Source organism: Uranotaenia lowii, chromosome 1 (genome assembly GCF_029784155.1).
Source record: "Uranotaenia lowii strain MFRU-FL chromosome 1, ASM2978415v1, whole genome shotgun sequence".
In the NCBI taxonomy this organism is placed as follows: Eukaryota; Metazoa; Arthropoda; class Insecta; order Diptera; family Culicidae; genus Uranotaenia; species Uranotaenia lowii.
Window position 1 is genome coordinate 86,126,558 of NC_073691.1, and position 22,774 is coordinate 86,149,331.

General features: G+C 40.7%; 3 protein-coding genes across 3 annotated transcripts in view; 1 reads left to right on the forward strand and 2 right to left on the reverse strand.

Moving 5' to 3' along the window:
* The window catches only part of LOC129757390 (protein spaetzle), an 83,279-nt gene extending 81,086 nt beyond the window's left edge, over positions 1–2,193 (forward strand). The window contains exon 5 of the mRNA XM_055754607.1: positions 1,780–2,193. Coding sequence (XP_055610582.1) covers positions 1,780–1,966 — 187 coding nt within the window. The 3' untranslated portion in view covers positions 1,967–2,193. The remainder of the gene's footprint in view (positions 1–1,779) is intronic.
* Positions 2,194–17,264: 15,071 nt separating this feature from the next.
* Positions 17,265–19,226, reverse strand: LOC129737587 (uncharacterized). The gene has a single exon (XM_055728748.1). It carries the CDS (start codon positions 19,224–19,226, stop codon positions 17,265–17,267), a length of 1,962 nt encoding a protein of 653 aa, XP_055584723.1.
* Positions 19,227–19,237: 11 nt separating this feature from the next.
* Positions 19,238–22,522, reverse strand: LOC129737588 (uncharacterized). Its single transcript, XM_055728749.1, has one exon. It carries the CDS (start codon positions 22,520–22,522, stop codon positions 19,238–19,240), a length of 3,285 nt encoding a protein of 1,094 aa, XP_055584724.1.
* Positions 22,523–22,774: the final 252 nt, after the last annotated feature.

Sequence of the window (22,774 nt, forward strand, 5' to 3'; positions counted from 1 at the left end):
CCAAAACAGTACGGAACAACCGTGTTTCATCAGGAAAGGCAGCAGACGTTTATTCAAACACTCTTTCACGTAAATTTCTTGGTTGACAGTCCCGGAAGCTATTAAAATGCTGCTTTTCAAGCCACAGGTACAGATGGCTTGCCAAACCAGATATTTCTTCGCGAACTTTGACAGTTTCATGTGCTTGAAAATGCCTGCTACCTTTCTCCTTCCGTTTGCCGTATAAAACTCCTGTCCCGGAAGCTGCTTGAGTCGGCTTTGACGTAGGTTTCATCGTCCATTACCACGCAGTCAAACTTCGTCAGCATAGTCGTGTACAGCCTCCGGGATCGCGCTTTGGCCGTCGTATTTTGTTTATCATCGCGATTTGGAGTCACTACCTTTTTGTAAGTCGATAGTCCGGCTGGTTTTTTGGCTCGATGCACGGTTGTAGACGATACACCCAGCTTATTTGCGGCATCTCGGAGAGAGAGGTTAGGGTTTCGCTTGAAACTACCGGCAACTCTCTTTGTCGTCTCAGCGGCTTCCGGTTTCGATTTCCGCCCGATACAGACTCCCTGGCTGTCGACAAACGTTCCCCAAACACTTTAATTATATTTGTAACGGTTGATTTGGATACTTTTAGCGATTTTGCCAGCTTTGCGTGCGAGTAAATAGCTCGGATTTTCGCGATGCGCGTGCAAAATTTTGATACGCTGCTCTTCTTCCTTGGACGGCGTTTTGACAACTGAAAATTGAATTCCGAAATCAAAATAGGAGCAACATTCTACACACACACACACCTTCAAAATGATGGGTGTTAAGGTTTTTTAAATGCAAAATTGAAAGAAATACGTCAAGGTGATATTGACCAAATTTTGACCGTATCACCCTTTATATCATAAAAATTAATGTTTGAATTAGAAAACGAGATTTGAAAGGCGAATCTTTGATTTGCATATTGGAGCATTTTAGCCCAGACTGGAAACTGAACAATAGAAATATTAGTTTTAAAAAATTTGGTAATTGTCCGAAAAATATTTTGAATAAGTGTTGTGGTTTACAAATGATGCATATAACCCTGCTGTTGTATGATGCTCCGTTTGACAGTAACTAAAAAGATATTTTATTCCAAGCTCATCTGAATTTTCTGGATGAATTGATATATCACAATCATAACACAAATGGTTTCACGATAGTTAGTTTGAAAACGAAACCAGGAGGAAGTATACTATCTGATCTAGAGTTATATTTAAGTTTGTGTTCACTAGATCACACCTTGGTAAAAAAAAACTCATCCTGAACTTGGCTTGCAAGTTTCATACTGCGGGACACCCGCTGCCTGATGCCGCACACTCTAGGAATACAGCCGAGTGCAACCTGTAGCCAAGATTAATGAATGGCGCTGTAAAAGTTAAAACTTGGATCATAAAACGTCTCAAACTACGGCATCTTCCAGCTGGAACGGGATAATCCAATTGGCGGTGGAGAATTGTAATGACCCGTTATAAACGTCGTCGTCGCCGTCGTCTTGTGGCGTGAAGAATGCTGTTTTACGATAATGTTCCTCAAGGTCGTTCAATCATTAGAACCTGAGAAGCTTGTAACGAGTTGACGACGACAGTAAAGTCTGAAAGCTTCTGACATCCTTAATGAAAACAAGCTACACATTGTTTGCGTCTTTTGTACTTCCGTTTAAAAGATGTATTGATATGTCTATAAGAAAATCAAATTCAGATCCAAATGTAGAGTACAATTTAACTAATAGTTAATCTCATGTTTTAACCTTTTTATTTTCAGAACCTCCAGTCAACCTTGTTCAGCACACGTGATAGGCACCACCGAGTGTAAGCAATTTTACCATTTCCGGACCCTGCTGGCGGTGCATCCGAAAACGAAGCAGCTGTACAAAGAAGCCTTCAAAATGCCATCATGCTGCAAGTGTGTCATAAAATCTCAGCACCTGGAGAAACATCTTAAGCCTTGATTAATGCTGATTGCTCAATTAATCAATCAAACAACAACGCGAAGTGAAACGAATGGAACTAGTCTGCTCAGGATCATACATTGGACCAATATGATGTACAAATTTCGTTGTCAGAAATTTACCTTTCTATTTTGCACACTACACCTAAACCTAAACCGATAGGCCATAATGTGTTAAGCTTAAGTTTTTTTTTCAAAATAAAGTAAGGAATAAATGTTACGTGAAGTTTTTTTCTATAAAATCTTTAACTTGTTTAATATTTTAGACAATTTCCGAACCTACTTCAGAACAATTAATAATAATTATTCATAAATCTGGTTTGGTGGAAAAATGAAGATGCCGTCGTTGCAACTTTATGTGGAATGTTCAAAAGGGATAACATCTTCTTGAGAACCCACAAGTTATGTTTCTGAAATCTATCGATCTTCGTCTATAATTCTTTATTATTTTCATATTTCTCTTAGCTTAGCTTCTCTTAGCTGTAGCTTTCTGAAAACTACTCTATAAACAGTTTTCATTAGTATGGATTGTTAGATTAGTTGTAATCCATGTAAAGTTGTGTTTTATCATCGCGTCGAATCGGTGGTCCTTCCCGACTACCTTTTTATAAGCAGGGCCCTACTGTATTAGGGTATCTTTACATTAAGTGGAAGAGAACATGTATCAGGACATTTAGTGAACTGGTTAGGCTTTCTTAAACATGTTTTGAGTTTTGAGGGACTTTTGGTTGCTTGGGTAGCTCTAAATGGAGAGCGCTGGATTTGTCGTTGATTTCTTCAGTGAATGTTTACAAACAAAAACCGCATCACATTCCATCAACATTCTACCTAACTGCAAGTTGAACCGGACAAACTGCTCTCTTATCAATGTGCTGAGTCTGTTTTGAACGCAATCAATACAATACCGAATGGCATTGCTCGACATCAATTCAGCTGCACAACACTACACATTGATTGGCATTTTTAATCCTAGATCGGTGCAACATTCCTAACCTTCCAACTGTTATCCTCTTCTTCCAAACGAATCCTTATTTTCATTTACAGTTGAGAAAGATTCGTTGCAGCAATTGTCAAAAAAAATCGAACTGGATTTTTTTTTCAAGATTCCTTCCACTGAAAGGAGGGAAATGATACTAAACTTTTAGCACGGCATCATCCGGTGGATGCTGTCATTATGGCTCCGAAAGGGGAAATTTGAAGGCGCATGTGCCGGAATTCAAATTGCCAGACAGAGAGAAACCGATCCAAAAAGCAGGGAAGCTTCTAAAACAACAGCATTATCTTGCCCTCTCAAGCAATCATCGTAACATTTCATGCTTAGCGAATTCCATAACTGCATCGATTTGCCTCTGGTTAAAGATGATTTTGTTGGCTATCTCTTCGATCGATTCAATGCCCGCAATCCGATGAATATCTTCGGTGCTGTGCCAAGGTGGAAGCCGCAAAATCATTTTCAGAACCTTGTTCTGAATCCTCTGGATGGCTTTTCGGAACGGCAAATCGGAACTGCATACATTATCGCTGGTCGGAACACCTGTTTGAAGATGAACAGCTTATTCCTCACGCAGAGTCTGGATTTCCTGTTAATGAGAGAATAAAGAGATTTAGTGTATTTATTACATTTAGATTGAATATCTTCAATGTGATTTTTAAAAGTAAGATTCCGATCAAGTGTGAGTACCAAGTCCTTCACGTGATCAGACCATTCTAATGAAACCCCATTAAAAGGTATGGAATGATTTTCATTAGGTTTTAAAAATTGAGCTCTTGGCTTATGGGGAAATAAAATAAGTTGAGTTTTGGAAGCGTTAGGAGAAATTTTCAACATTTTCAAGTATTTCAAAAGGGAATTTAAATTTTGTTGCAATCTACTGCGTACCACCCGTAAATTCCGACCTTTGGCTGAAAGCAAAGTATCATCAGCAAATAATCTTCTACCGTTTCCTTCTGGTACATCAGGAAGGTCAGAAGTAAAAACATTGTATAAAATTAACCCAAGTATACTGCCATGAAGGACACCATTTCTAATGAGTGTCCTTTTAGAGCATGAATTTTGATAGCTTACTTGCAAAGTTCGGCAAGTCAAGTAGTTTTGAATAATTTTAGTGAGATATACAGGAAAACCAAATCGAGCTAATTTAGCTACTAAACCTTTGGCCAAACACTGTCAAAAGCTTTTTCAATATCTAGAAGAGCAACACCAGTTGAATAACCTTCAGATTTGCTAGCGTTAATCATATTAGTTACACTCTAAAGTTGATGTGAAGTAGAATGTCCATGACGAAAACCAAATTGTTCATCAGGGAAAATAGAATTCTGATTAATGTGAATCATCATTCTATTACTCTCTCAAATAGTTTACTTAAAGAAGGAAGCAAAGTAATTGGTCGATAACTTGAAAGCTCTGAAGCACTTTTTCCAGGTTTCAAATAGGAGTTACTTTGACATTTTTCCATTTATTGGGAAAATAAGCCAAGTGAAAACATTTATTGAAGATTAGAAACTTTAGGGGAGAGTGAGGATACTTGATCCCTGCGGATACTTGATTCTTTAGCTATATCTCGAAGCTGGAATGTCTTACAAAGATCAAATGTACTAGAAAAATGTGCCAGAAAGATCAAAACAACAAGGCAAAAAATTTCAACAAAATAATTGTTTGAGTAATAAAACTTTGTTTGAAAAATTTCACAAAATGTAACTTAAGATCTTTTTTCATCAGTTTAAAATGTTCCTTACATGGAAAATTATTTAAAAAAATCGCTAGAAATATATCAATCGTTCGAACGTAATATGAACTTCATTATACTGTATTTTCAAAGCAATGGAAAACTCTCAACTGTTTTCAGAAAATGTTTCCTAAAATGTTGATTATGAGTACAATTGATCCCCAGAGTTAAAATCGGCATATTCTTCTTCTAAATTGATCGTTATCGTTGCTGATTACCAGATTACTAATATTTATCAAAAGCTAATGTTTATCCAACAATTGTCTGGAGAAAAGTGCTTAAATAATTAATTTTCTCTTAATTATAAAAAATAGCGCCTTCAAGTATGCAATGTCTTTAGCGTTGAGACAAAATTATAGAATTTTATTCTTCTGTCAGCTATAAATTGTGAAATGAGAATGTTTGTTCTATCTTGGGGTGTGTTTAATTTTTTTACAAGGATTAGGGCTTCCTGAACAAAAAATCAAGTCTCCTTCAATAGGGGATCAAGTCTCCCCTAACTTAAAAAATATCTTTTTTTTTTTAGTAATAGCCAAGCAGTCTTTATTATCCGAACATAGAAATTTATTATTTGTCCAACGTTTCGGTGCTTGTTGGCACCATCTTCAGGGAAACTGAGATAGTTTAATATAAATGTAAGATTTGAGTTAAAATAAAGGTGTTATAAATGTTCTAAGTGTTGTTTGGTCCTACTTACAATAACGTATCTGTCCTTTGTTAATTTACTTAAGATAAGTCTATTGTCACATTGTTGTCGATCGGTAGTTGGCACATGCTGTAACGTCGAGTTATATGGAAATACATTATGAAAGTTTGAATTTGAAAAAACATAGATTGGTGTCTTACGGAACGAGATTTTGGTCGTTTGTCTATGGTGGTCACAAGCTACTGTGATATGTTTGAGCTTTGATCGATGGAAGTTTGTTCATTTTGTTCTATGTGTTCATTCTGTAAGCTTTTAGATTGATGTTCGAAGTGTTTGTACAATTTGTCGAATATTGCAGCGTATGCAGTGTTGAGATTGTCAACATCTGTACGTTTGTTTACAGAATTTTTGGTCATGTAGATGTGGCACATTTCCAAAAGTTCTAGATTTCTATGGCGTAGTGTGCTCTCAATTATTTTGGTGTTCGAGAGTTCGAATCTATGTTTACTTTTTATACAGTGTTCTATAAGAGCGGATTTTTAATGAGTTTGTCTAACATGGGGCTGTGTTGGAGTATGTGTTAACTATCTTGTCTAACTGGTTCTGTGTCCTGATATTCTGTCGCTTAATCTCTGTCGGGTGAGGCCAATGTATTGGTGGTCGCAATCTTTGCACGGGATGGAGTAGATAAGCTTAGAGCGATCATCGTTTGGTACTGGAATCCGCCACTCCCAAAAGCCATCAGAATAGCCATATCGAGTTTAATACACCCACATCATCCGGAAAACATCACTGCACCACCCATCTGAACCAGCATAACATCAACCAAATTCCAACATTCCATCAATCAGCCGTCGCCGTCACCCGATCGTTCGAACAAACTCCGTCATGCCAATCCAACAACACATCACCAATCCAGCACGAATCTCATGTTATCCTCACAGCACCACCAACAAATCCATCGCCATCCTGTCCGTCCCACGATAAACCAACAGAAAACAGCCAACTCAGTTATTTTTCCATGGCATTTGCACCTAATTTAACGGAAAAATTAGGAAAAATGCTGCAAGCCGACTAGGGGAAAAGTTCATATAGCGCCCCATGTGGCTAATACGCGCCACCCTTGTTTTGAAGAATCTAAAACATTTTAAGCCTGCAAAATATTACCAATTTGTTTTAAATGCTGTGATTGGTCATGGCAAGTATGAATTTTTCTTTAAAATGCCCTTGTGTCGTGATAATTTCACAATTTAGGTTTTTCTTCATTTCAATCTAAATTTTAAAACACTTTCAATAAGGTGTCACCAAGCAGAGAAAAACGAATAAGACAATATTTTCTGACACATCGATAGAGGAGAATCTAAACTATGATTTAATGCTAAAACATCATACTGAACTCACTAAGGTATGCTTTTTATGGGTATGTTCTATCACGGCCCATGCGCTCGTTATAACGCGCCAATCGTAGTAGGCTGAAAATAGCATATATTTTTCAAAAAGGTTAATTTTCATTGAAAATGAACAAAAAGTTTAAAACCATATTTTGAGCGGTAATTCAGCCCAAAAAATCTACTTTTAATTTTTTTTTAAATTTTGATTAGTCCATTTAGATTTTCTTTTCAGTCAAAGTGTCAGTATTGGTGTGTTTTTGGTCTTCGGCTGCTTTCGGGTGTGTACGGCTACTAGGCGCGTATTGAATACACAGCGGCGCGTTTTTGCAACACAGTTTTGTTCTGTGGCTTTGAATAAGGTTTTTAAAAATCAAGTTTTTGAAGCAACTATAGCAATTTAAGTAATAAAATCATAGGCATTTGTAGAAAATAATTTTCTTCAACGATTGCACCCATTTTTAACACAATTTGTACGTGGAATACATAGAAAATCAGCGATTCGCTTAGGTGGCGCATAATAGGGCATGTTCCCCTATCCGTCCATCAAAATCGCCAGCAAACAAACGAATTCTATAGGCAACATATACACAAACATGAAAGATCCAGTACCAAACGATGATCGCTCTAAGCTCATCTACTCCATCCCGTGCAAAGATTGCGACCACCAATACGGCCTCACCCGACAGAGATTAAGCGACAGAATATCAGGACACAGATCACTAATGAACCAGATAGACAAGATAGTTAACACATACTCCAACACAGCCTCCATGTTAGACAAACTAATAAAAAAATCCGCTCTTATAGAACACTGTTTAAAAAGTAAACATAGATTCGAACTCTCAAACACCAAAATAATTGAGAGCACACTACGCCATAGAAATCTAGAATTTTTGGAAATGTGCCACATCTACATGACCAAAAATTCTGTAAACAAACGTACAGATGTTGACAATCTCAACACTGCATACGCTGCAATATTCGACAAATTGTACAAACACTTCGAACATCAATCTAAAAGCTTACAGAATGAACACATAGAACAAAATGAACAAACTTCCATCGATCAAAGCTCAAACATATCACAGTAGCTTGTGACCACCATAGACAAACGACCAAAATCTCGTTCCGTAAGACACCAATCTATGTTTTTTCAAATTCAAACTTTCATAATGTATTTCCATATAACTCGACGTTACAGCATGTGCCAACTACCGATCGACCAGCAATGTGACAATAGACTTATCTTAAGTAAATTAACAAAGGACAGATACGTTATTGTAAGTAGGACCAAACAACACTTAGAACATTTATAACACCTTTATTTTAACTCAAATCTTACATTTATATTAAACTATCTCAGTTTCCCTGAAGATGGTGCCAACAAGCACCGAAACGTTGGACAAATAATAAATTTCTATGTTCGGATAATAAAGACTGCTCGGCTTTTACTAAAAATAAACAACATAAAAATTCTCATTAAAAAATATCGCTTTTTTTTACTCCCACGAAAATGCTTCTAGTTCATCTACGGCAGGCATGTCAAACTGGTGGTTCGCGGGCTGCATGCGGCCCGCGGCCTAGTTCAATGCGGCCCGCGTAGCGCCGGCTTAAATTGTCACAAAAAAACACCACTGATTTTTATGTAAAATATTACTGCAAAAGAACCATCTTTGGCGGCGTGCAGGAGAACGGAGTGTGGAGGCGAAGGATGAACCACGAGCTCGCGCGACTCTACGGCGAACCCAGTATCCAGAAGGTGGTTAAGGCTGGCCGGATACGCTGGGCAGGACATGTTGCGAGAATGCCGGACGACTGTCCTGCAAAACAGGTGTTCGCTACGAATCCGGTAGGAACAAGACGAGCGGGGGCGCAACGAGCGAGGTGGTTAGACCAAGTGGAGCGTGATCTGGCGAACGTGGGGTGCCCGAGAAATTGGAGAACGGTTGCCATGGACCGAGTGAATTTTAGGAATTATGTTCGTCAAGTTATGTCGTAAGACGGAATACTATGTAAATAAAATAAATAATTCTGCAAAAAAAACTAAGGCTGAATGTACCGATTTAACTGATTTTGGCTGCGGCCCTCTACGTCATAAAATTTTTTTAATGCGGCCGCACACCTAAACGAGTTTGACATGCCTGATCTACGGGTTCAAGTATCATTCTTATTTTTGGAGCGTAGAAACTTGAAGTTACAAGCTGTCAGAAACAGCTACGGCGGCGGCGAGCTGCTATATTTTTCCAAAAAAATATGGGAAAAATTAGAAAAGGAGATCAAGTATCCCCACTCTCCCCTAAAGTGCTTTCAGGCAACTTTCGTCGATTTCATCACGTTCACCGTGGTGAATTTGCCTAACGCGTCGTTGTTGTGCTGAAGCGGAGATTGCAGGTTTAAGTCCTGCCGGTAAGCCGGTCTATCCTTTTCGAAAAATTCATGATATTTACTGCTAATGTTCTTTCATTCTTTGATACCTTATGTTTCTCTTATTCTTTCCACTACCCACGAAAATGCAACATTCATATTTTATCATTTTTTGAAAATCAATTTAAGTTCATCAATATTTGTCTCACAAGAACTTTCAAACACAATTTGCTTAGAAAGAACATCACCAAATTCGAGGGAAATTTTAGCATCAATTGGACTTACAACGTTTAAATTAAAATCATGAGCAGACTCAAATTGTTAAGCTAATTTTTGAGCTTTTTCTGCATTAGTTAAAAGAAGTTTATCCCCATCTTTCAAAGTGGCTTCTGGGGCTTTTTCAGAATTTTAGTTAATTTCCAAAATGGCTTTGAGTAGGGTTTTATGTCCTCTACTGCTTTGGCAAAATCTTCATTACGAATGAAATTTAAACGAAGATTGATCTCTTTTTGAAGGTCGCAATAAATAAATTTCAAATAAGGATCCGTAGTACGTTGATATTGGCGTCGACGAATGTTTTTCAGTCGTATCAAAAACTGATGATCAACATCAATTAAAGGTTGATTAAATTTATGTTTAACTTTGGGTATTGAAGCGGCTTTAGCATTGACTATTGAAGTTGTCAAATTTTCTACAGCCAAATCAATATCTTCTATTGAATTCAGTGGAACGTTTACATCTAAATTACGTTCAACAAAATTCCTATATCGCTCCCAGTCAGCTTTTTGAAAGTTAAATGTTGATTTTAAAGGGTTTTCAATGGGACTTTGGGATAAAGAAAAAGTTACTGGAAGGTGGTCTCAATCGAGGTCCGCATAGTTACATTGACTACAATGTTCGCCTAAATCCGTTAGAACCAAATCAATTGTGGAGAGATTTGTAATAGAAGAGAAACAATTATGCCCCTTAGGATATTCAACAGTATAATAACCTGCAGCTCAGTCATTGATTAAAATCTTCCAACCAGAATTTGATGAAATATTATTCGAAGATCAGTGTTTTGCATTGAAGTCACCAATAATAAAAAAAAAATTAGATTTATTTTTGGTGAGTTTTAGTAAAACTCCCTTCAAAAAATTATTCTGTTCACCGCTACATTCAGAAGGCAAGTATGCTGCAACAATTATAATTTTCCCCATAGAAGTTTCTTATTCAATTCCAATTGTTTCTAAGACCTTTGTATTGAAAGAATGGAGAAGTCTCGATTTGAGACGACTATCGATGACAACAGATACACCCCTACCTTTGTAACGTGGTTACATTTCTGTATTTATAAATAACTATTAAAATCGAAAATAAGACATTTCTGTACATATTATTAGATAAGTTCACGTTAATTATTTATTGTTATTGTTTATCAATATTGTGCCGTTCTAATGAAACGATTAGTCGACATGCTTTCCGTCATTTTGCTAATGCCATACCATCTGTTGTACAAGATTTCATGCAAGCTTTTATTCTGCTTTCGCATACAACATCCGCTTTCATGACTCAAGTGATCGAGTGTCACCTCTCGAGATTCTTCTCAGAGATCCGAATAGGTTCGGTAATGAAAGGGGGAGATGGCTTGTTGTGGAAGACACAAGGAGATTCCCAAGGTCATGCCGAGAGCATAGCTGGTGTACCCGAACTCAGGTTCGAAAGTTCGTTGACCGGATTCGTAGGTCATCGGATTTCCCCTCCAAAGGTCAAAGGATTTTCCTACTTGCGACCTAACTGAGGATCAACGGAACGAAACTCGATCCCTTTGATCCAGACCGTGGTTTAGGCAGTAGCGAGGATTATTTCCATTTTGTTTTTGTCTCGCAAATTAGCTTAGAAAGTATGAATACACGTGAAGTGTCTTGAGGATTTGTCGTTAATTGTTCTTGTTCCGTTCCTTTTAGGCTAGATTGAAAAGCTATAGGAAAAAGAGTTGTGCGTAAACCTTCATCAAAAAGGTAAAAATTCTTAAGAATTCTGTGTGTGAACTGTGTGATGTTAATTTATGTCGAAATCTATTCCACATTTCATTTAAAGGGAGCCATCACCACAACAGCTCTAGCGATTGCTAAGCAACTCCACCGGAACTTCGCTACACCAGCCACGGGAGGCTTCAAGGTTTTCCCGACGAGGCCACGTCGGAAGCGGAACCGTCCGTCACCACACGGTTTTCGTCTGCCGGTACGCCAAACATCCGGCTAATTGATATTCGCCACCTGATTCACTGAATCAGCTCCTGGTCATCATCACCATGTCAGGTCCCACAGCTTACTCCACCAGCAATAACAACAGCAGCAGCAGTAAGTTTTTACCGGACAAAGAGCCAGATCGTTCTGCTTTAACGGCATTGAGCCATACGAATTCGTGAGTATGAAATCCGAAACATATATGCGCATATAAATATTCTGGCCGCTTGAAACGATTAATAATACACACACAGTTTTTGGAAACTTAGCCAATCCACAGTTTCCCAATTTGCGAAGCTCAACCACTAAAAGCCCATTCTCAAACCAAACCGCACAACAGATAGGGAAAGCAAATAGAAAGGAACAAATAGAAACAAACATGTAAATCTAAAAATAGAAATCGACAACCAAATCTAAAAATACATTTATAAAAACAGAAACATCAAATGTAGTCTATTAATAAAAGATTGCACCATGTAAATAGTTCTTCGTTAAAATAAATGTATTAAATTATTCTGTCCCGGAATCCGATATTATGTTGTTGTAAATTGAATCAGCTTTCCCCTGAACAGTTGCGTCTGATTTGAAAGGTATTTCACGTGTTTTGTCCGCTTAGTTTCTAGAGTTTTCTTTTTTGTTGAATCTATTTATTTTACTCCGGGTTGAACTGCTCGGGAAAATAGTTCCCTCGCTTACGTCTCTATTATGGAAAGGAAAGAGGTAGGAAAGTGAGTTCCACCCATGACGAGATGCGCAAGCGAGTGCTTTTCGAGCGGATAGAACAACGGTTTGCGTCCCAGCTATCCTTTTGGCACGACGGTGCAACTGCTGGTCTATTTTCCTGGCATCCCCATTCCCCTAATTATTCCGTGTCCTTTTTCGGATCCATTTGGACAACCCGCCCAGAGGTCGGGAGTCTAGCCGGGCAATCAACCTCGACGAGTGGTCCTCATATGAGGTGGCGCATAAATCACTCGTTTGATGAAAGCGGAAGTTGTATGGGAGAGGCTGAATCCACACGCGCAAAATCGCACGTGTTACACCTTGTCGATCAAGTCGATCATTTCGTAAAATTTTAAAGAAAGCATTGCTTTTCAAGTTATTGTCCGGTTTAAAAAAAGTTTCAGTGATGGCAGCAATGTGTATGTTTTGTTTCATCTTGGTTAGCCAGCAAAGATCTAGCGTTCCAATTCATAATATTTAAACATCTATTTGGATCCATGAGGGAATCTTAAAGTCATAATAATTTTGTTAGCATAATTTAAAGAAGTTTGGAAAGCTTCGAACATTGTATTAGCTTGCAACATAAGGTGCATTATTTCCATTAAATTTTGTTGCAAAAATTTTATTTTTTCCTCAGTAATCTCACCCAAATCATCAAAATAGTTAGGATCAGAAAATGAAGGAGAAGAAAAGACGAAAAAGAGGAAGGAGGAGAAGATACTTTTCTGACAACTTTGGGAGTTTTCCTAGAGGCAATAATTTTTGCCCTAGCGGGACAGTCTATGGAATTGGAGGAATGATTACCTGCGCAATTCACACACTTGAAAAATTCTGTTTGTGGATTATCACCACCAAAAAGGCATTTAAATTTTTCATGATCGAATGAGCCAAGAAGCTTGCATCTGGCATTCCTGCTACAATTTTTAGTGCTGTAAAAAAAGCTAGACAACGACGACAATGAGTTATATTTTAAAGAAAATTTATCGAAGATTTTCGAAAAGGTTCAAATTTGACTCGGCAATGAGACATGAGACGAGCCTTCTCAAGAATTTGCAAATTATTAACCTGATGGTTTTAAAAATGGATCAAATAAAGCTCGGGAGCAAAACATACTCTACTGGTATTATTCGTGTTGGTTCTTTTCCACATTTGAATTACTTGAATCGGAGAAAAACCCAACAAAGAATTTAATTCGGTTGTGATCTCATCAGGTGTCTGATCGCCCATGAGACCACGAAACACAACTTTAAAGAAACGATCACTTTCAGTGCCGTTAGTAAAAAATTGGTACTTTGTGATATTCAAATAATTTAAAACTTTTTGAAAATCATCAAAAGATTCCGCTATTGTACGAGCAGTTCCCCTTCGACCGATCTAAAAAGAAATCTTCACATCCTTGACGGAAGTGACGAAATATTGAGCGTTGAACCAGGTAAAACTCTATAAAATGGAATTATATTTTCCGTAGCGATAATAGAGGGTTTTTCTATTTGTTTTTTTCGGCAAGGTGCTTCCATAACAAAGTTATTTAATATCCCTGTGTGTTTGTCTCACCGTGGAGTAAGTACCAATTGCAGTTTGCGGGAAAAAAGAGATAAAGCATACGGAAAGTACCTAATAAAAAGGTTAAATTTACCGAGATAGCATGGTAAATGCTCGTGAAAACCAATAAGGTAACTTTTACCTCTTCCAAGTGAAAATCATCTCATAGCGAGGTGTAATTTACCTGAATCGAGGTTCGAAAAGATACAATTCACCGAGAAAAAATGTGAAACCAAAAAATGTAAAACTTACCTCATAGCGAGGTGAAGTTCACCTGAATTGGGCTGAATAAAAGTATAATGCACCTAGAAAAAAAAGTAAATCCAAATAAGGTAAAACTTTCCTCGTAGCAAGATGAAGTTGACCTAGATTGAGCTAAACAAAACGGTAGAATTCATCACGAAAAAAAAGTAATTATTTGCCGAATCCGTTTAATGAGGTTAAGCTGTCTTGTCGTTCAGAAGGGAAGCTTTGGTTCGTGCCCAATATGAGACAATCGGAACAGAATGGTAAATGTTTTCTTATCATTTAGTTGTGCTGGTTCTCGTCATAATACTTTGCTTTTGTTTCAGATCGGCCCAGCTTCGAGGTGTATTCGACGTCATCCTCCAGATATCATTCCGTAAAAGCCGGACCTGGCCGGATATGTCGAATGGAGAAGGGCATGAAGGGTTGACGCAGTGCAAGAGGATTCAGCCATTATGGCGCAGAAGAACGCGAAGCTGAATTGCCACGAGTCTGGCGAAAAAAGGACTTATCGTCAACTGGGGCAACATGCAACAATTTTCAACTTCAATGACTTCTAAAAAACTTATGTTCACAGTTAATCCTATCCCTTATGCATCAAAAGTTTTAAGGATGATGGGACATCAAATTGGCGTAGTTAGAAAAATTATTGGTTTCTTTAGTTATTTTTAATTTTCTAAAAACATGCGATTTCACCTTCCTTAGAAAATGAGGTAACTTGCAACAAACTTTATTTTAATGAAAAATCTTATGAACACGTATGAAACTTTATATTTTTTAATACATTTGCGATGCTTAAAAGACCATTTCACATGAAAACACCAGTTGCAGTAATTTCTGTAAAAACGAATTTTTAATTTTTTTCTTAAAATAACGATGCTTGATACAAGTTGAAATCATAAAAATAAATGTTTGGATGGAGGAAATTTCAATGTTTGCAAACGCGTGATGCAAAACATTCATACTCCAGCACATGGAAACGAGATATACAAGGTGTTTCTTTGATTTGCATTTTGTTGCATTCTACCCCAGACACCTAACTGAATTATAAAAATATTTATTTAAAAAAATTGGGTTATTTTTCGAAAAATAGTTTTACACCAATAGTGTTGGTATGGCATGAGCAAGGTCTTTTGATACACTAGGTTCTACGACTTTCACAGTAAGTAGGCGAGGAGTGAGCCCCCAATGAGTTTGTTTATTTTTTGCTCAGCTTTTCGGTGGTTTGTTGGTAAACAAACTTCATGAGTTCCGTATAGTTGCATAGCCTACATAGCCAAAATGGCTGAATCGGGAATTCGATATTCGGTAACACCTCCTGAATATATACACACCTTGGGCATGAGGAAACCATTGAAAAGTTTGTAGGTAATATTATCAAGCCAATCCGTCAAAGTGAGTAAAGTTTTTTTCGGCCTCGAAAATAGTTAAAATTTGTACATTTATTGCTCAATTTTTCAAATCTAATTTTCATATGTGATGAAAGAAATTAGAGAAACATGAACTATCTAAGAACGAAAGAACATAAGCCGTAAATATCATGAAAATTTCGAAAAAGATACAACGGCTCACCGACAGGACTTGAACCTGCAATCTCCGCTTCGGTACAACGGCGCGTTAGCCAATTCCACCACGGTGAACGTGATGAAACCGACGAACACGAGCAATCGAGCTCTGCCGATCAACTGCTGGACCTTCTATCGAAACACCATGTATATCCCGCATGTGATCTTTCCCTCTATTGATCTCTCTTGTTTCTCTAACCCCACCCATCGACTCGGGATTTTAGCCGAGCGAGCACATGGTCGATTGCTTCGGGTTTGCCGCAACTTACGGTCAGATGAAGAAGCAATCAGTGCCGCTCAAGGTTCCGAGCAGACCAGTTACACAGGGAGGTGTTGCTCTGTTGAAATCAATACTGATGTTATGAAATCGCTTGGTACATCTTTGTACCTGAAAATGATCACATTTTCATATGTGATGAAAGAAATTAGAGAAACATGAACTATCAAAGAACGAAAGAACATAAGCCGTAAATATCATGAAAATTTCGAAAAAGATACAACGGCTCACCGACAGGACTTGAACCTGCAATCTCCGCTTCGGTACAACGGCGCGTTAGCCAATTCCACCACGGTGAACGTGATGGAACCGGCGAACACGAGCAATCGAGCTCTGCCGATCAACTGCTGGACCTTCTATCGAAACACCATGTATATCCCGCATGTGATCTTTCCCTCTATTGATCTCTCTTGTTTCTCTAACCCCACCCATCGACTCGGGATTTTAGCCGAGCGAGCACATGGTCGATTGCTTCGGGTTTGCCGCAACTTACGGTCAGATGAAGAAGCAATCAGTGCCGCTCAAGGTTCCGAGCAGACCAGTTACACAGGGAGGTGTTGCTCTGTTGTGCTCGGGTAAGTAGGATTCTTCTAACGTTGCGGGTAAGTATCTTCCTTTGATGGTAGTTAATTTTCTTTTCAGATTGCACTTTCTTTCTGGTTTCTTCGGTTTGCAGGTAAGTTTTCCGGTTCTTCGTTTTGCAGGTAAGTACACGGTTTGAATTTGGTCACATTAACGATACTTTTATTAACTTTCACTTAATTTAACTTTATTTACAGCTAACAAAATCTAAACTTAACTTCTTTATACAAAATTTTGAATCAAAACAACTTTCACTTTTCAAATAGCAGTCCGAGTGTGCGTTCGCTGGCTCGACTTTGACGGTTCTCGTGTCAGAGCAAAAAGAGAAACACATGATAGTTGATCGGCCTTTTATAAATTAGGGATGCCGGAAATTCCTCTTTTTCTCGGAGTTGTTTCCTAACTCCCGAGTAACTGACAGCATCCCGAGTGCGACCCACTGCTAAAACTCCGCTTCTCGATGATTTCAATCCGGGGGGTATTCCCTTTTTCCCAATTTCGTGTATGCGCGAACATCCTGGCCCCTTCAGAAACAGCGTTTCTGACGATGACTGGTGAGGTAAAGGTGTGCATGGAGTGAGTGAACTTCGTTTAGCGTGAGAACTTCGATGATGATGATTGTTTACATCTGTTTCGTCTCGTCTCGGTCGTGTTTTGAAGTGCTTTTGTTCTGCAAAATTTTAAGACCCGGTAGCGTTTTCTAAAAAGAGTAATTAAATTGGACAGGGGCTCACCTGATCCAAAAGTGAATTGTGCCTTGAAAGTGTTATTGCTCGGGATCCAGAATGAACGGTCTTTGCGGTTGGTGTTGTGCAAGTGCGATGTGTTGATGGTGCGGTTGGTGTTGTGCTCGAGTAGTGCAAGTGCGATGTTGATGGTGCTGCAAAACATTAGACCCAGTAGCAAAGTTGGGATGATATTATGCTCTTGGACAGGAACTCACCTGTTCCAAGTCACAAATGTGCCTTGGATTGAAATTCTTTACTGGATCCGAAAGTTGCAGCTCGCTTCAAGAAAGATTCTCGTCTGGTGTTGATTGCCCAGCGCCGGATGTTTTGATTGAAGTTTCCGGCGATGGTGTAATTGGCAGCAGGCAGATCTTAGACACCGGTCGTGTGAAGGAACCCTTAGCTGTTTTCAGAGTGACCACTCTGACTATTCCGTCGCTTCCTGGATGGGTCTCGATGATTCTAGCGGTCGGCCAGCTCATAGGTGCGATGTTCTCTTCCTTCAAAACAACGAGCTGGTTCTCCTTGATTGTTACAGGTGAGTGCACCCATTTGCTTCGAGGTTGTAAAATGTTTAAATATTCTAGGTGCCATCGTCGCCACAGGTCCTGGAGCAATTTTTGGGTTTGATGCCACCTTTTTAAATGATGGAACGGTGTTTCGATGAGTTCTTCGTCGGGGACAGCTTTTATTGAAGTGCCAACAAGAAAGTGTCCTGGTGTTAGCGGCTCGTAATCTGTTGGGTCATCGCTCAAAGGGACAAGCGGTCTGGAGTTAAGACAACACTCAATTTGGCACAGAAGAGTCTGCATGTCGTCGAAAAACAGAGGTCGATCTCTAACGATGCGAATGAAGTGCTTCTGGGCAGAATTAATGGCCGATTCCCATAATCCTCCAAAATGGGAAGCCCTTGGTGGATTGAAGTGCCATCTTATCTTGCACTCTGAGCACTCTTGTTCAACATTTTGTGAGTATTCTGACAAACGAATAAGTCTCTTAAGCTCATTCTTGGCTCCGAGAAAGTTACGACCGTTGTCCGAGTAGATGTCAGAAGGTGGACCCCGGCGAGATACGAATCGGCGCAAAGCTTGAATAAATTTAGCTGTCGTCAAATCGAGCACCAGCTCGATGTGTACAGCTTTTGTACAAAAGCATACGAAGACTGCAACAAATGCCTTATAAGGTGAGGCTCGACGATGCGGATGCTTCAGCAGGATTGGGCCCCAATAATCAACCCCCGTTACCTTGAATGGACGAGTGGCTGTGATCCGTTCCTTGGGTAGCTCAGCCATAAATTGTTCCACCAATTTAGGGCGAGCTCGGAAGCAAATGGTGCAGCGATGTACGGTGACTTTGGCCAGATTCCTGGCCCCTATGATCCAATATCGTAGGCGAAGAAGTCCGACGAGTAGTTGTGGTGACGCATGCAAGTTTCGTTCATGGTAGCATTGGACGAGTAGGGTTGAAAAACGATGGTGATATGGGAGCAAGATCTGGTGCTTGCTGTCGTAGGTCATTGATGCTCTATCAAGCCGGCCACCCACTCGCATAACTCCATTGGGATCCAAGAATGGAGTAAACCATCGGAGCCGTGATTTGATTGGGATTGATTTTGAGTCACGTAGCGCGTTGATTTCACTGGCGAATTCTTGGTGCTGGACTAATCGAATGAGGGCGAATTCAGCATTCTGGATTTCGGTCGTAGAAAGAATGGTGGTGAGCTTCGATTGTTTGCGGTTCGAAGAAATCCGTAAACAGAATGCTGCTACGCGAAGCATGTGTTGGAAGGATGAGAATCTTTCGACGAAAAGATCAATGAAAAAAGGGTCTGCTGTTGATGCCAGAAGTTTTATCGGGGACTGTCGAGATTCAAGTTGCGTCTCAAACGATTGGTCAAGCTGGTTAACAGGCCAGAACGCTGGTTCGGATTGTAGCCATTGCGGACCTTTCCACCAAAGGTCGCACGAGAGAATCGTTCCTGCCTCGATGCCTCTAGAGATGTGGTCTGCAGGGTTCTGTTGCCCTGCAACATGGTTCCAGGAGGTGTCCACCGTTGCAAGCTGGATTTTGGATACTCTATTTGCCACAAACGTAGTCCATACCGACGGGGTAGCCTTAAGCCAGGCCAACACTGTTGTGGAATCGACCCAGAAGAAGGTTGTGAACGTCGACCCAAGAGCGGAACAGACCTTCTGATAGAGTTGCGCTGCTTCTAGGGCCCCACAAAGTTCCAAACGAGGCATGCTACGCCTTTTTAGGGGGAAACTTTCGATTTTGCCGTTAGTAATGAAACCAAAATATTCCCAGACGAATCGGTCGATCGAAGATACGCACAGGCGCCATAGGCTTGTTCCGATGCGTCCGAAAATAGGTGAAGCTGGATGTTACTTGGGTTGGGCAATACGACACAACGAGGTATTCTTAGCTGCTCGAGCAGAGGCAACTGAGAATAGTAATTAATCCAATAGGTGGAGAGCGAATCTGGCAGTGGTTGGTCCCAACCCCACGGTTTGTCGTCGTCCGATGTAAGGCTCCACAGCGTCTGCATAAAAATTTTGGCGGTTACGATGACTGGCCCAACCAGGCCCAGAGGATCGAAAAGTTGAGCGATTTGTGACAGAGCAATTCGTTTCGTCATAAGGGTGTCTGGAGGCTGCTTCGGTAGTTGTATGTGGAACCGCAAGTTGTCACCCGTAGGTTCCCAGTGTAGGCCCAGAGTTTTGATGCACTGGTCTGCCGCCAGTTCGACCGAGGATTGAATGGCACGTCTGTCAGAAGAAATGCCGTCGAGAACCGATTCGCAATTAGAGGCAAACTTTCGGAATTCAAATCCGCCTCTCCGGCATAACTGGTCAAGCTGAGTCCGTAGTTCAGCTACCGTCGTTGGAGAACTTCCGCCGGTGAAGAGGTCGTCAACGTAAACATCTCTCTTGAGGACTTTGGCTGCTTCTGGAAAGTTCGTTTCTTCGTCATCGGCTAATTGCTGGAGGACCCTGGTAGCGAGAAACGGTGCACTGGTCGTACCATAGGTGACCGTTTTCAATTCGAATGTTTCTAGAGGTTGGTCCGGGGAATTCCGCCAAAAAATCCGCTGGAGTGGGATGTCTCTGTCGTCAACAAGTATCTGACGATACATCTGCTTGATATCAGCGATGAGCATGATCTGATGAAGCCTGGACCTCAGAATGATGGCTCTCAGATCGTCCTGGATGACTGCGCCTACCATAAGCACATCATTTAGCGATTTTCCGGAAGCGGATTTGCACGAGGCGTCAAAAACAACTCGCACCTTGGTAGTAGAGCTTGTTTCTCGAATCACAGGATGATGAGGTAGATAATACCGGGAAGAATCGGATTCAACTGTGCCCGTCACTCGCTGCATGTGGCCGAGAGTTTCGTATTCTGTCATGAAGTCCCGATATTGAATCTGTAGCTCCTTGTTGCGTTGAAGGCGAGATTCTATCATATGAAAACGACGTCGCGCAGTGTTACAGTTGTCGCCTATGGTATCTGCAGCTTCCTTCAAAGGCAATCGCACAATATACCGGCCATCTGGCGCTCGTTGTACTGTGCGACAAAAATGCTCCTCACAAGCCGCTTCTTCTACCGAGAGACTAGGAACGGCGCTCTCCTCCTCAATTGCCCAAAACCGTTGCATGAATCGATGGATGTCCGCCACAGTAGCAACGTTGCAGGAAATAGTGTTGAGCTGATTCGACTGCATGAATTTTCCAGAGACCACCCATCCAAAGGCGGAATTCACCAGCATCGGAAGGCCATCTCCAAGTGATATTCTGCCTGATGGTTTGAAGACGTCGAAGAATATTTCAGCGCCCAGAACTACGTCGATGGGATTTGCCTGGTAGAACGCTGGATCTGCTAGCTGAATTCCCTCTGGAAAGCTCCAGCTCGAAATGTCCATGGTTGTCGACGGTAGATTTAGAGTGAGTTTCGGAAGTACAAGCAATTCGACGATGGTGGAAAACCGAGTGATGCGAGAGCGTACTGTGGTGCGGAGCTTCAAGCGGGCATGTGTAGACGATTGACCAATTCCGGAGATCGATAGGTGGACCTTTTCACGACGACTTTGAAACCGTTGAGAAAACGACTCGGTAATGAAGCTGCACTCGCTTCCTGAATCCAGAAGTGCCCTTGCTGTGTGTGAATTGCCGTGATCGTCGACTAAAGTGATCACAGCTGTTGCGAGAATCACCTTATTGGAATGGCGACCAGCCCCTGGGTTATGAATCGCTGCTGAAAGTGATGTTGATGCTGCTTCGCTAGCAGCACCGGTATCCGTTGTTGAAGTTGATTCGACTCGTTGCTTGATCCGCTCCTGATGAGAATGGTCTTCACTGCAGAGCTGGCTATGGTGTCGGCCTCGGCACTTCCGACAGGTATTTTTCGACGAACAGTTCCGACTCGCATGACCCTTCCGTAGACAATTTCGGCAAAGTTGGCGGCGCACAAGTTTCTCTTTGTCTTCAGAAGTCATTTTAGAAAAAACGGAACACTGGTACAATGGATGATGGTCGGAGCAAGCGACACACTGCCGATAGTTGAACTGGGTTGAATGGCTAACAAGTGGAGGACGAGAAGTCGATTTTTTTGCTGAAGCTGTTGCTGAACACTCTGGCTGACCGTTGCTCACACACTGTAGAACTGTGACTCGTCGTTGAAGGAAGCCTACCAAATCTTGGAACGTTGATGCCTCTTTCGAAGATGAAAACTCCTCCCAATCTCTTCGAGTTGTTGGATCAAGGCGGATACTCAGCATTCGTATTAGTAAAACATCCCAATATTCTGTTCTTTCCCCAAGCTGTTTAAGTATTCGAACATTCGCTTCAAACCGTTCAACCAACGAATGAAGATCAGCCGCAGATTCTCGCTTGAGTTGTGAAAATTCAAACAACGAATCAACATAGGTTTGTTTCAAACGAACAGGGTTTTGGAAATGCTCCACAAGAAGGTTCCAAGCAACGGGATAGTTATTAGCACTTATCGCAATGGTTTGAATAAGCTTTAGGGCATCTCCGCTCAACGACGATCTCAAATAATAGAATTTCTGGATGTTTGATAAGTCACTAGAAGAGTGTACCAGAGAAACGAACAGATCGTGAAAGTTCAGCCATTGCTCAAACGACCCATTGAACACCGGAAGCTTCACATCGGGCAGCCGGATCTGAGAAGAAGCAGGGAAATGCGCATTTGACTGAACAGGAAGCGGATACGAAGTCGAAGCATTTTTATTAACGGCCAGTAAGAACCCTTTTACTCGGTAGTATTCTGTTTCAAAATGCGACCGCTGCTTAAACTGCTGCTCGAGAGTGTCCATGTCGTCGACATCGGAAGCTTCGAGCTCGGCCTGGGTCTTGGAGTAGTCCGTCCAGAGAACACCCAGATTCTCCAGGCGAACGGGTACCTCAATTGATTGTGTTTCTTCGTCGTAGTTGTCGACGAAGACCTTGATGAGGTTGAAGGACGTCTCTAAACTGCGGATTCTCAATTTCAGAGACTTGATTCGTCGCTCTGAAGCCATTTCCAACGCCGGATTGTCTGGAAATCGAAAAACCAGCGGAGCACAAACGACACTCGTTTAAAGTTAATGGAATTCTAATTACCTTTTAGAGGCAATTAGATTGCCTTGTAAATTTATATCAACAGGAACTAATCCAACTCCGGAAACGTGATGGTGTAGATGATGTCTTCCTTGAAACGTATAGGGGTTCCGGATGCCCGGAGTTCGACGATCATCCGGTTCGAAGGACCATATGGAAGTACCTTATCGGAT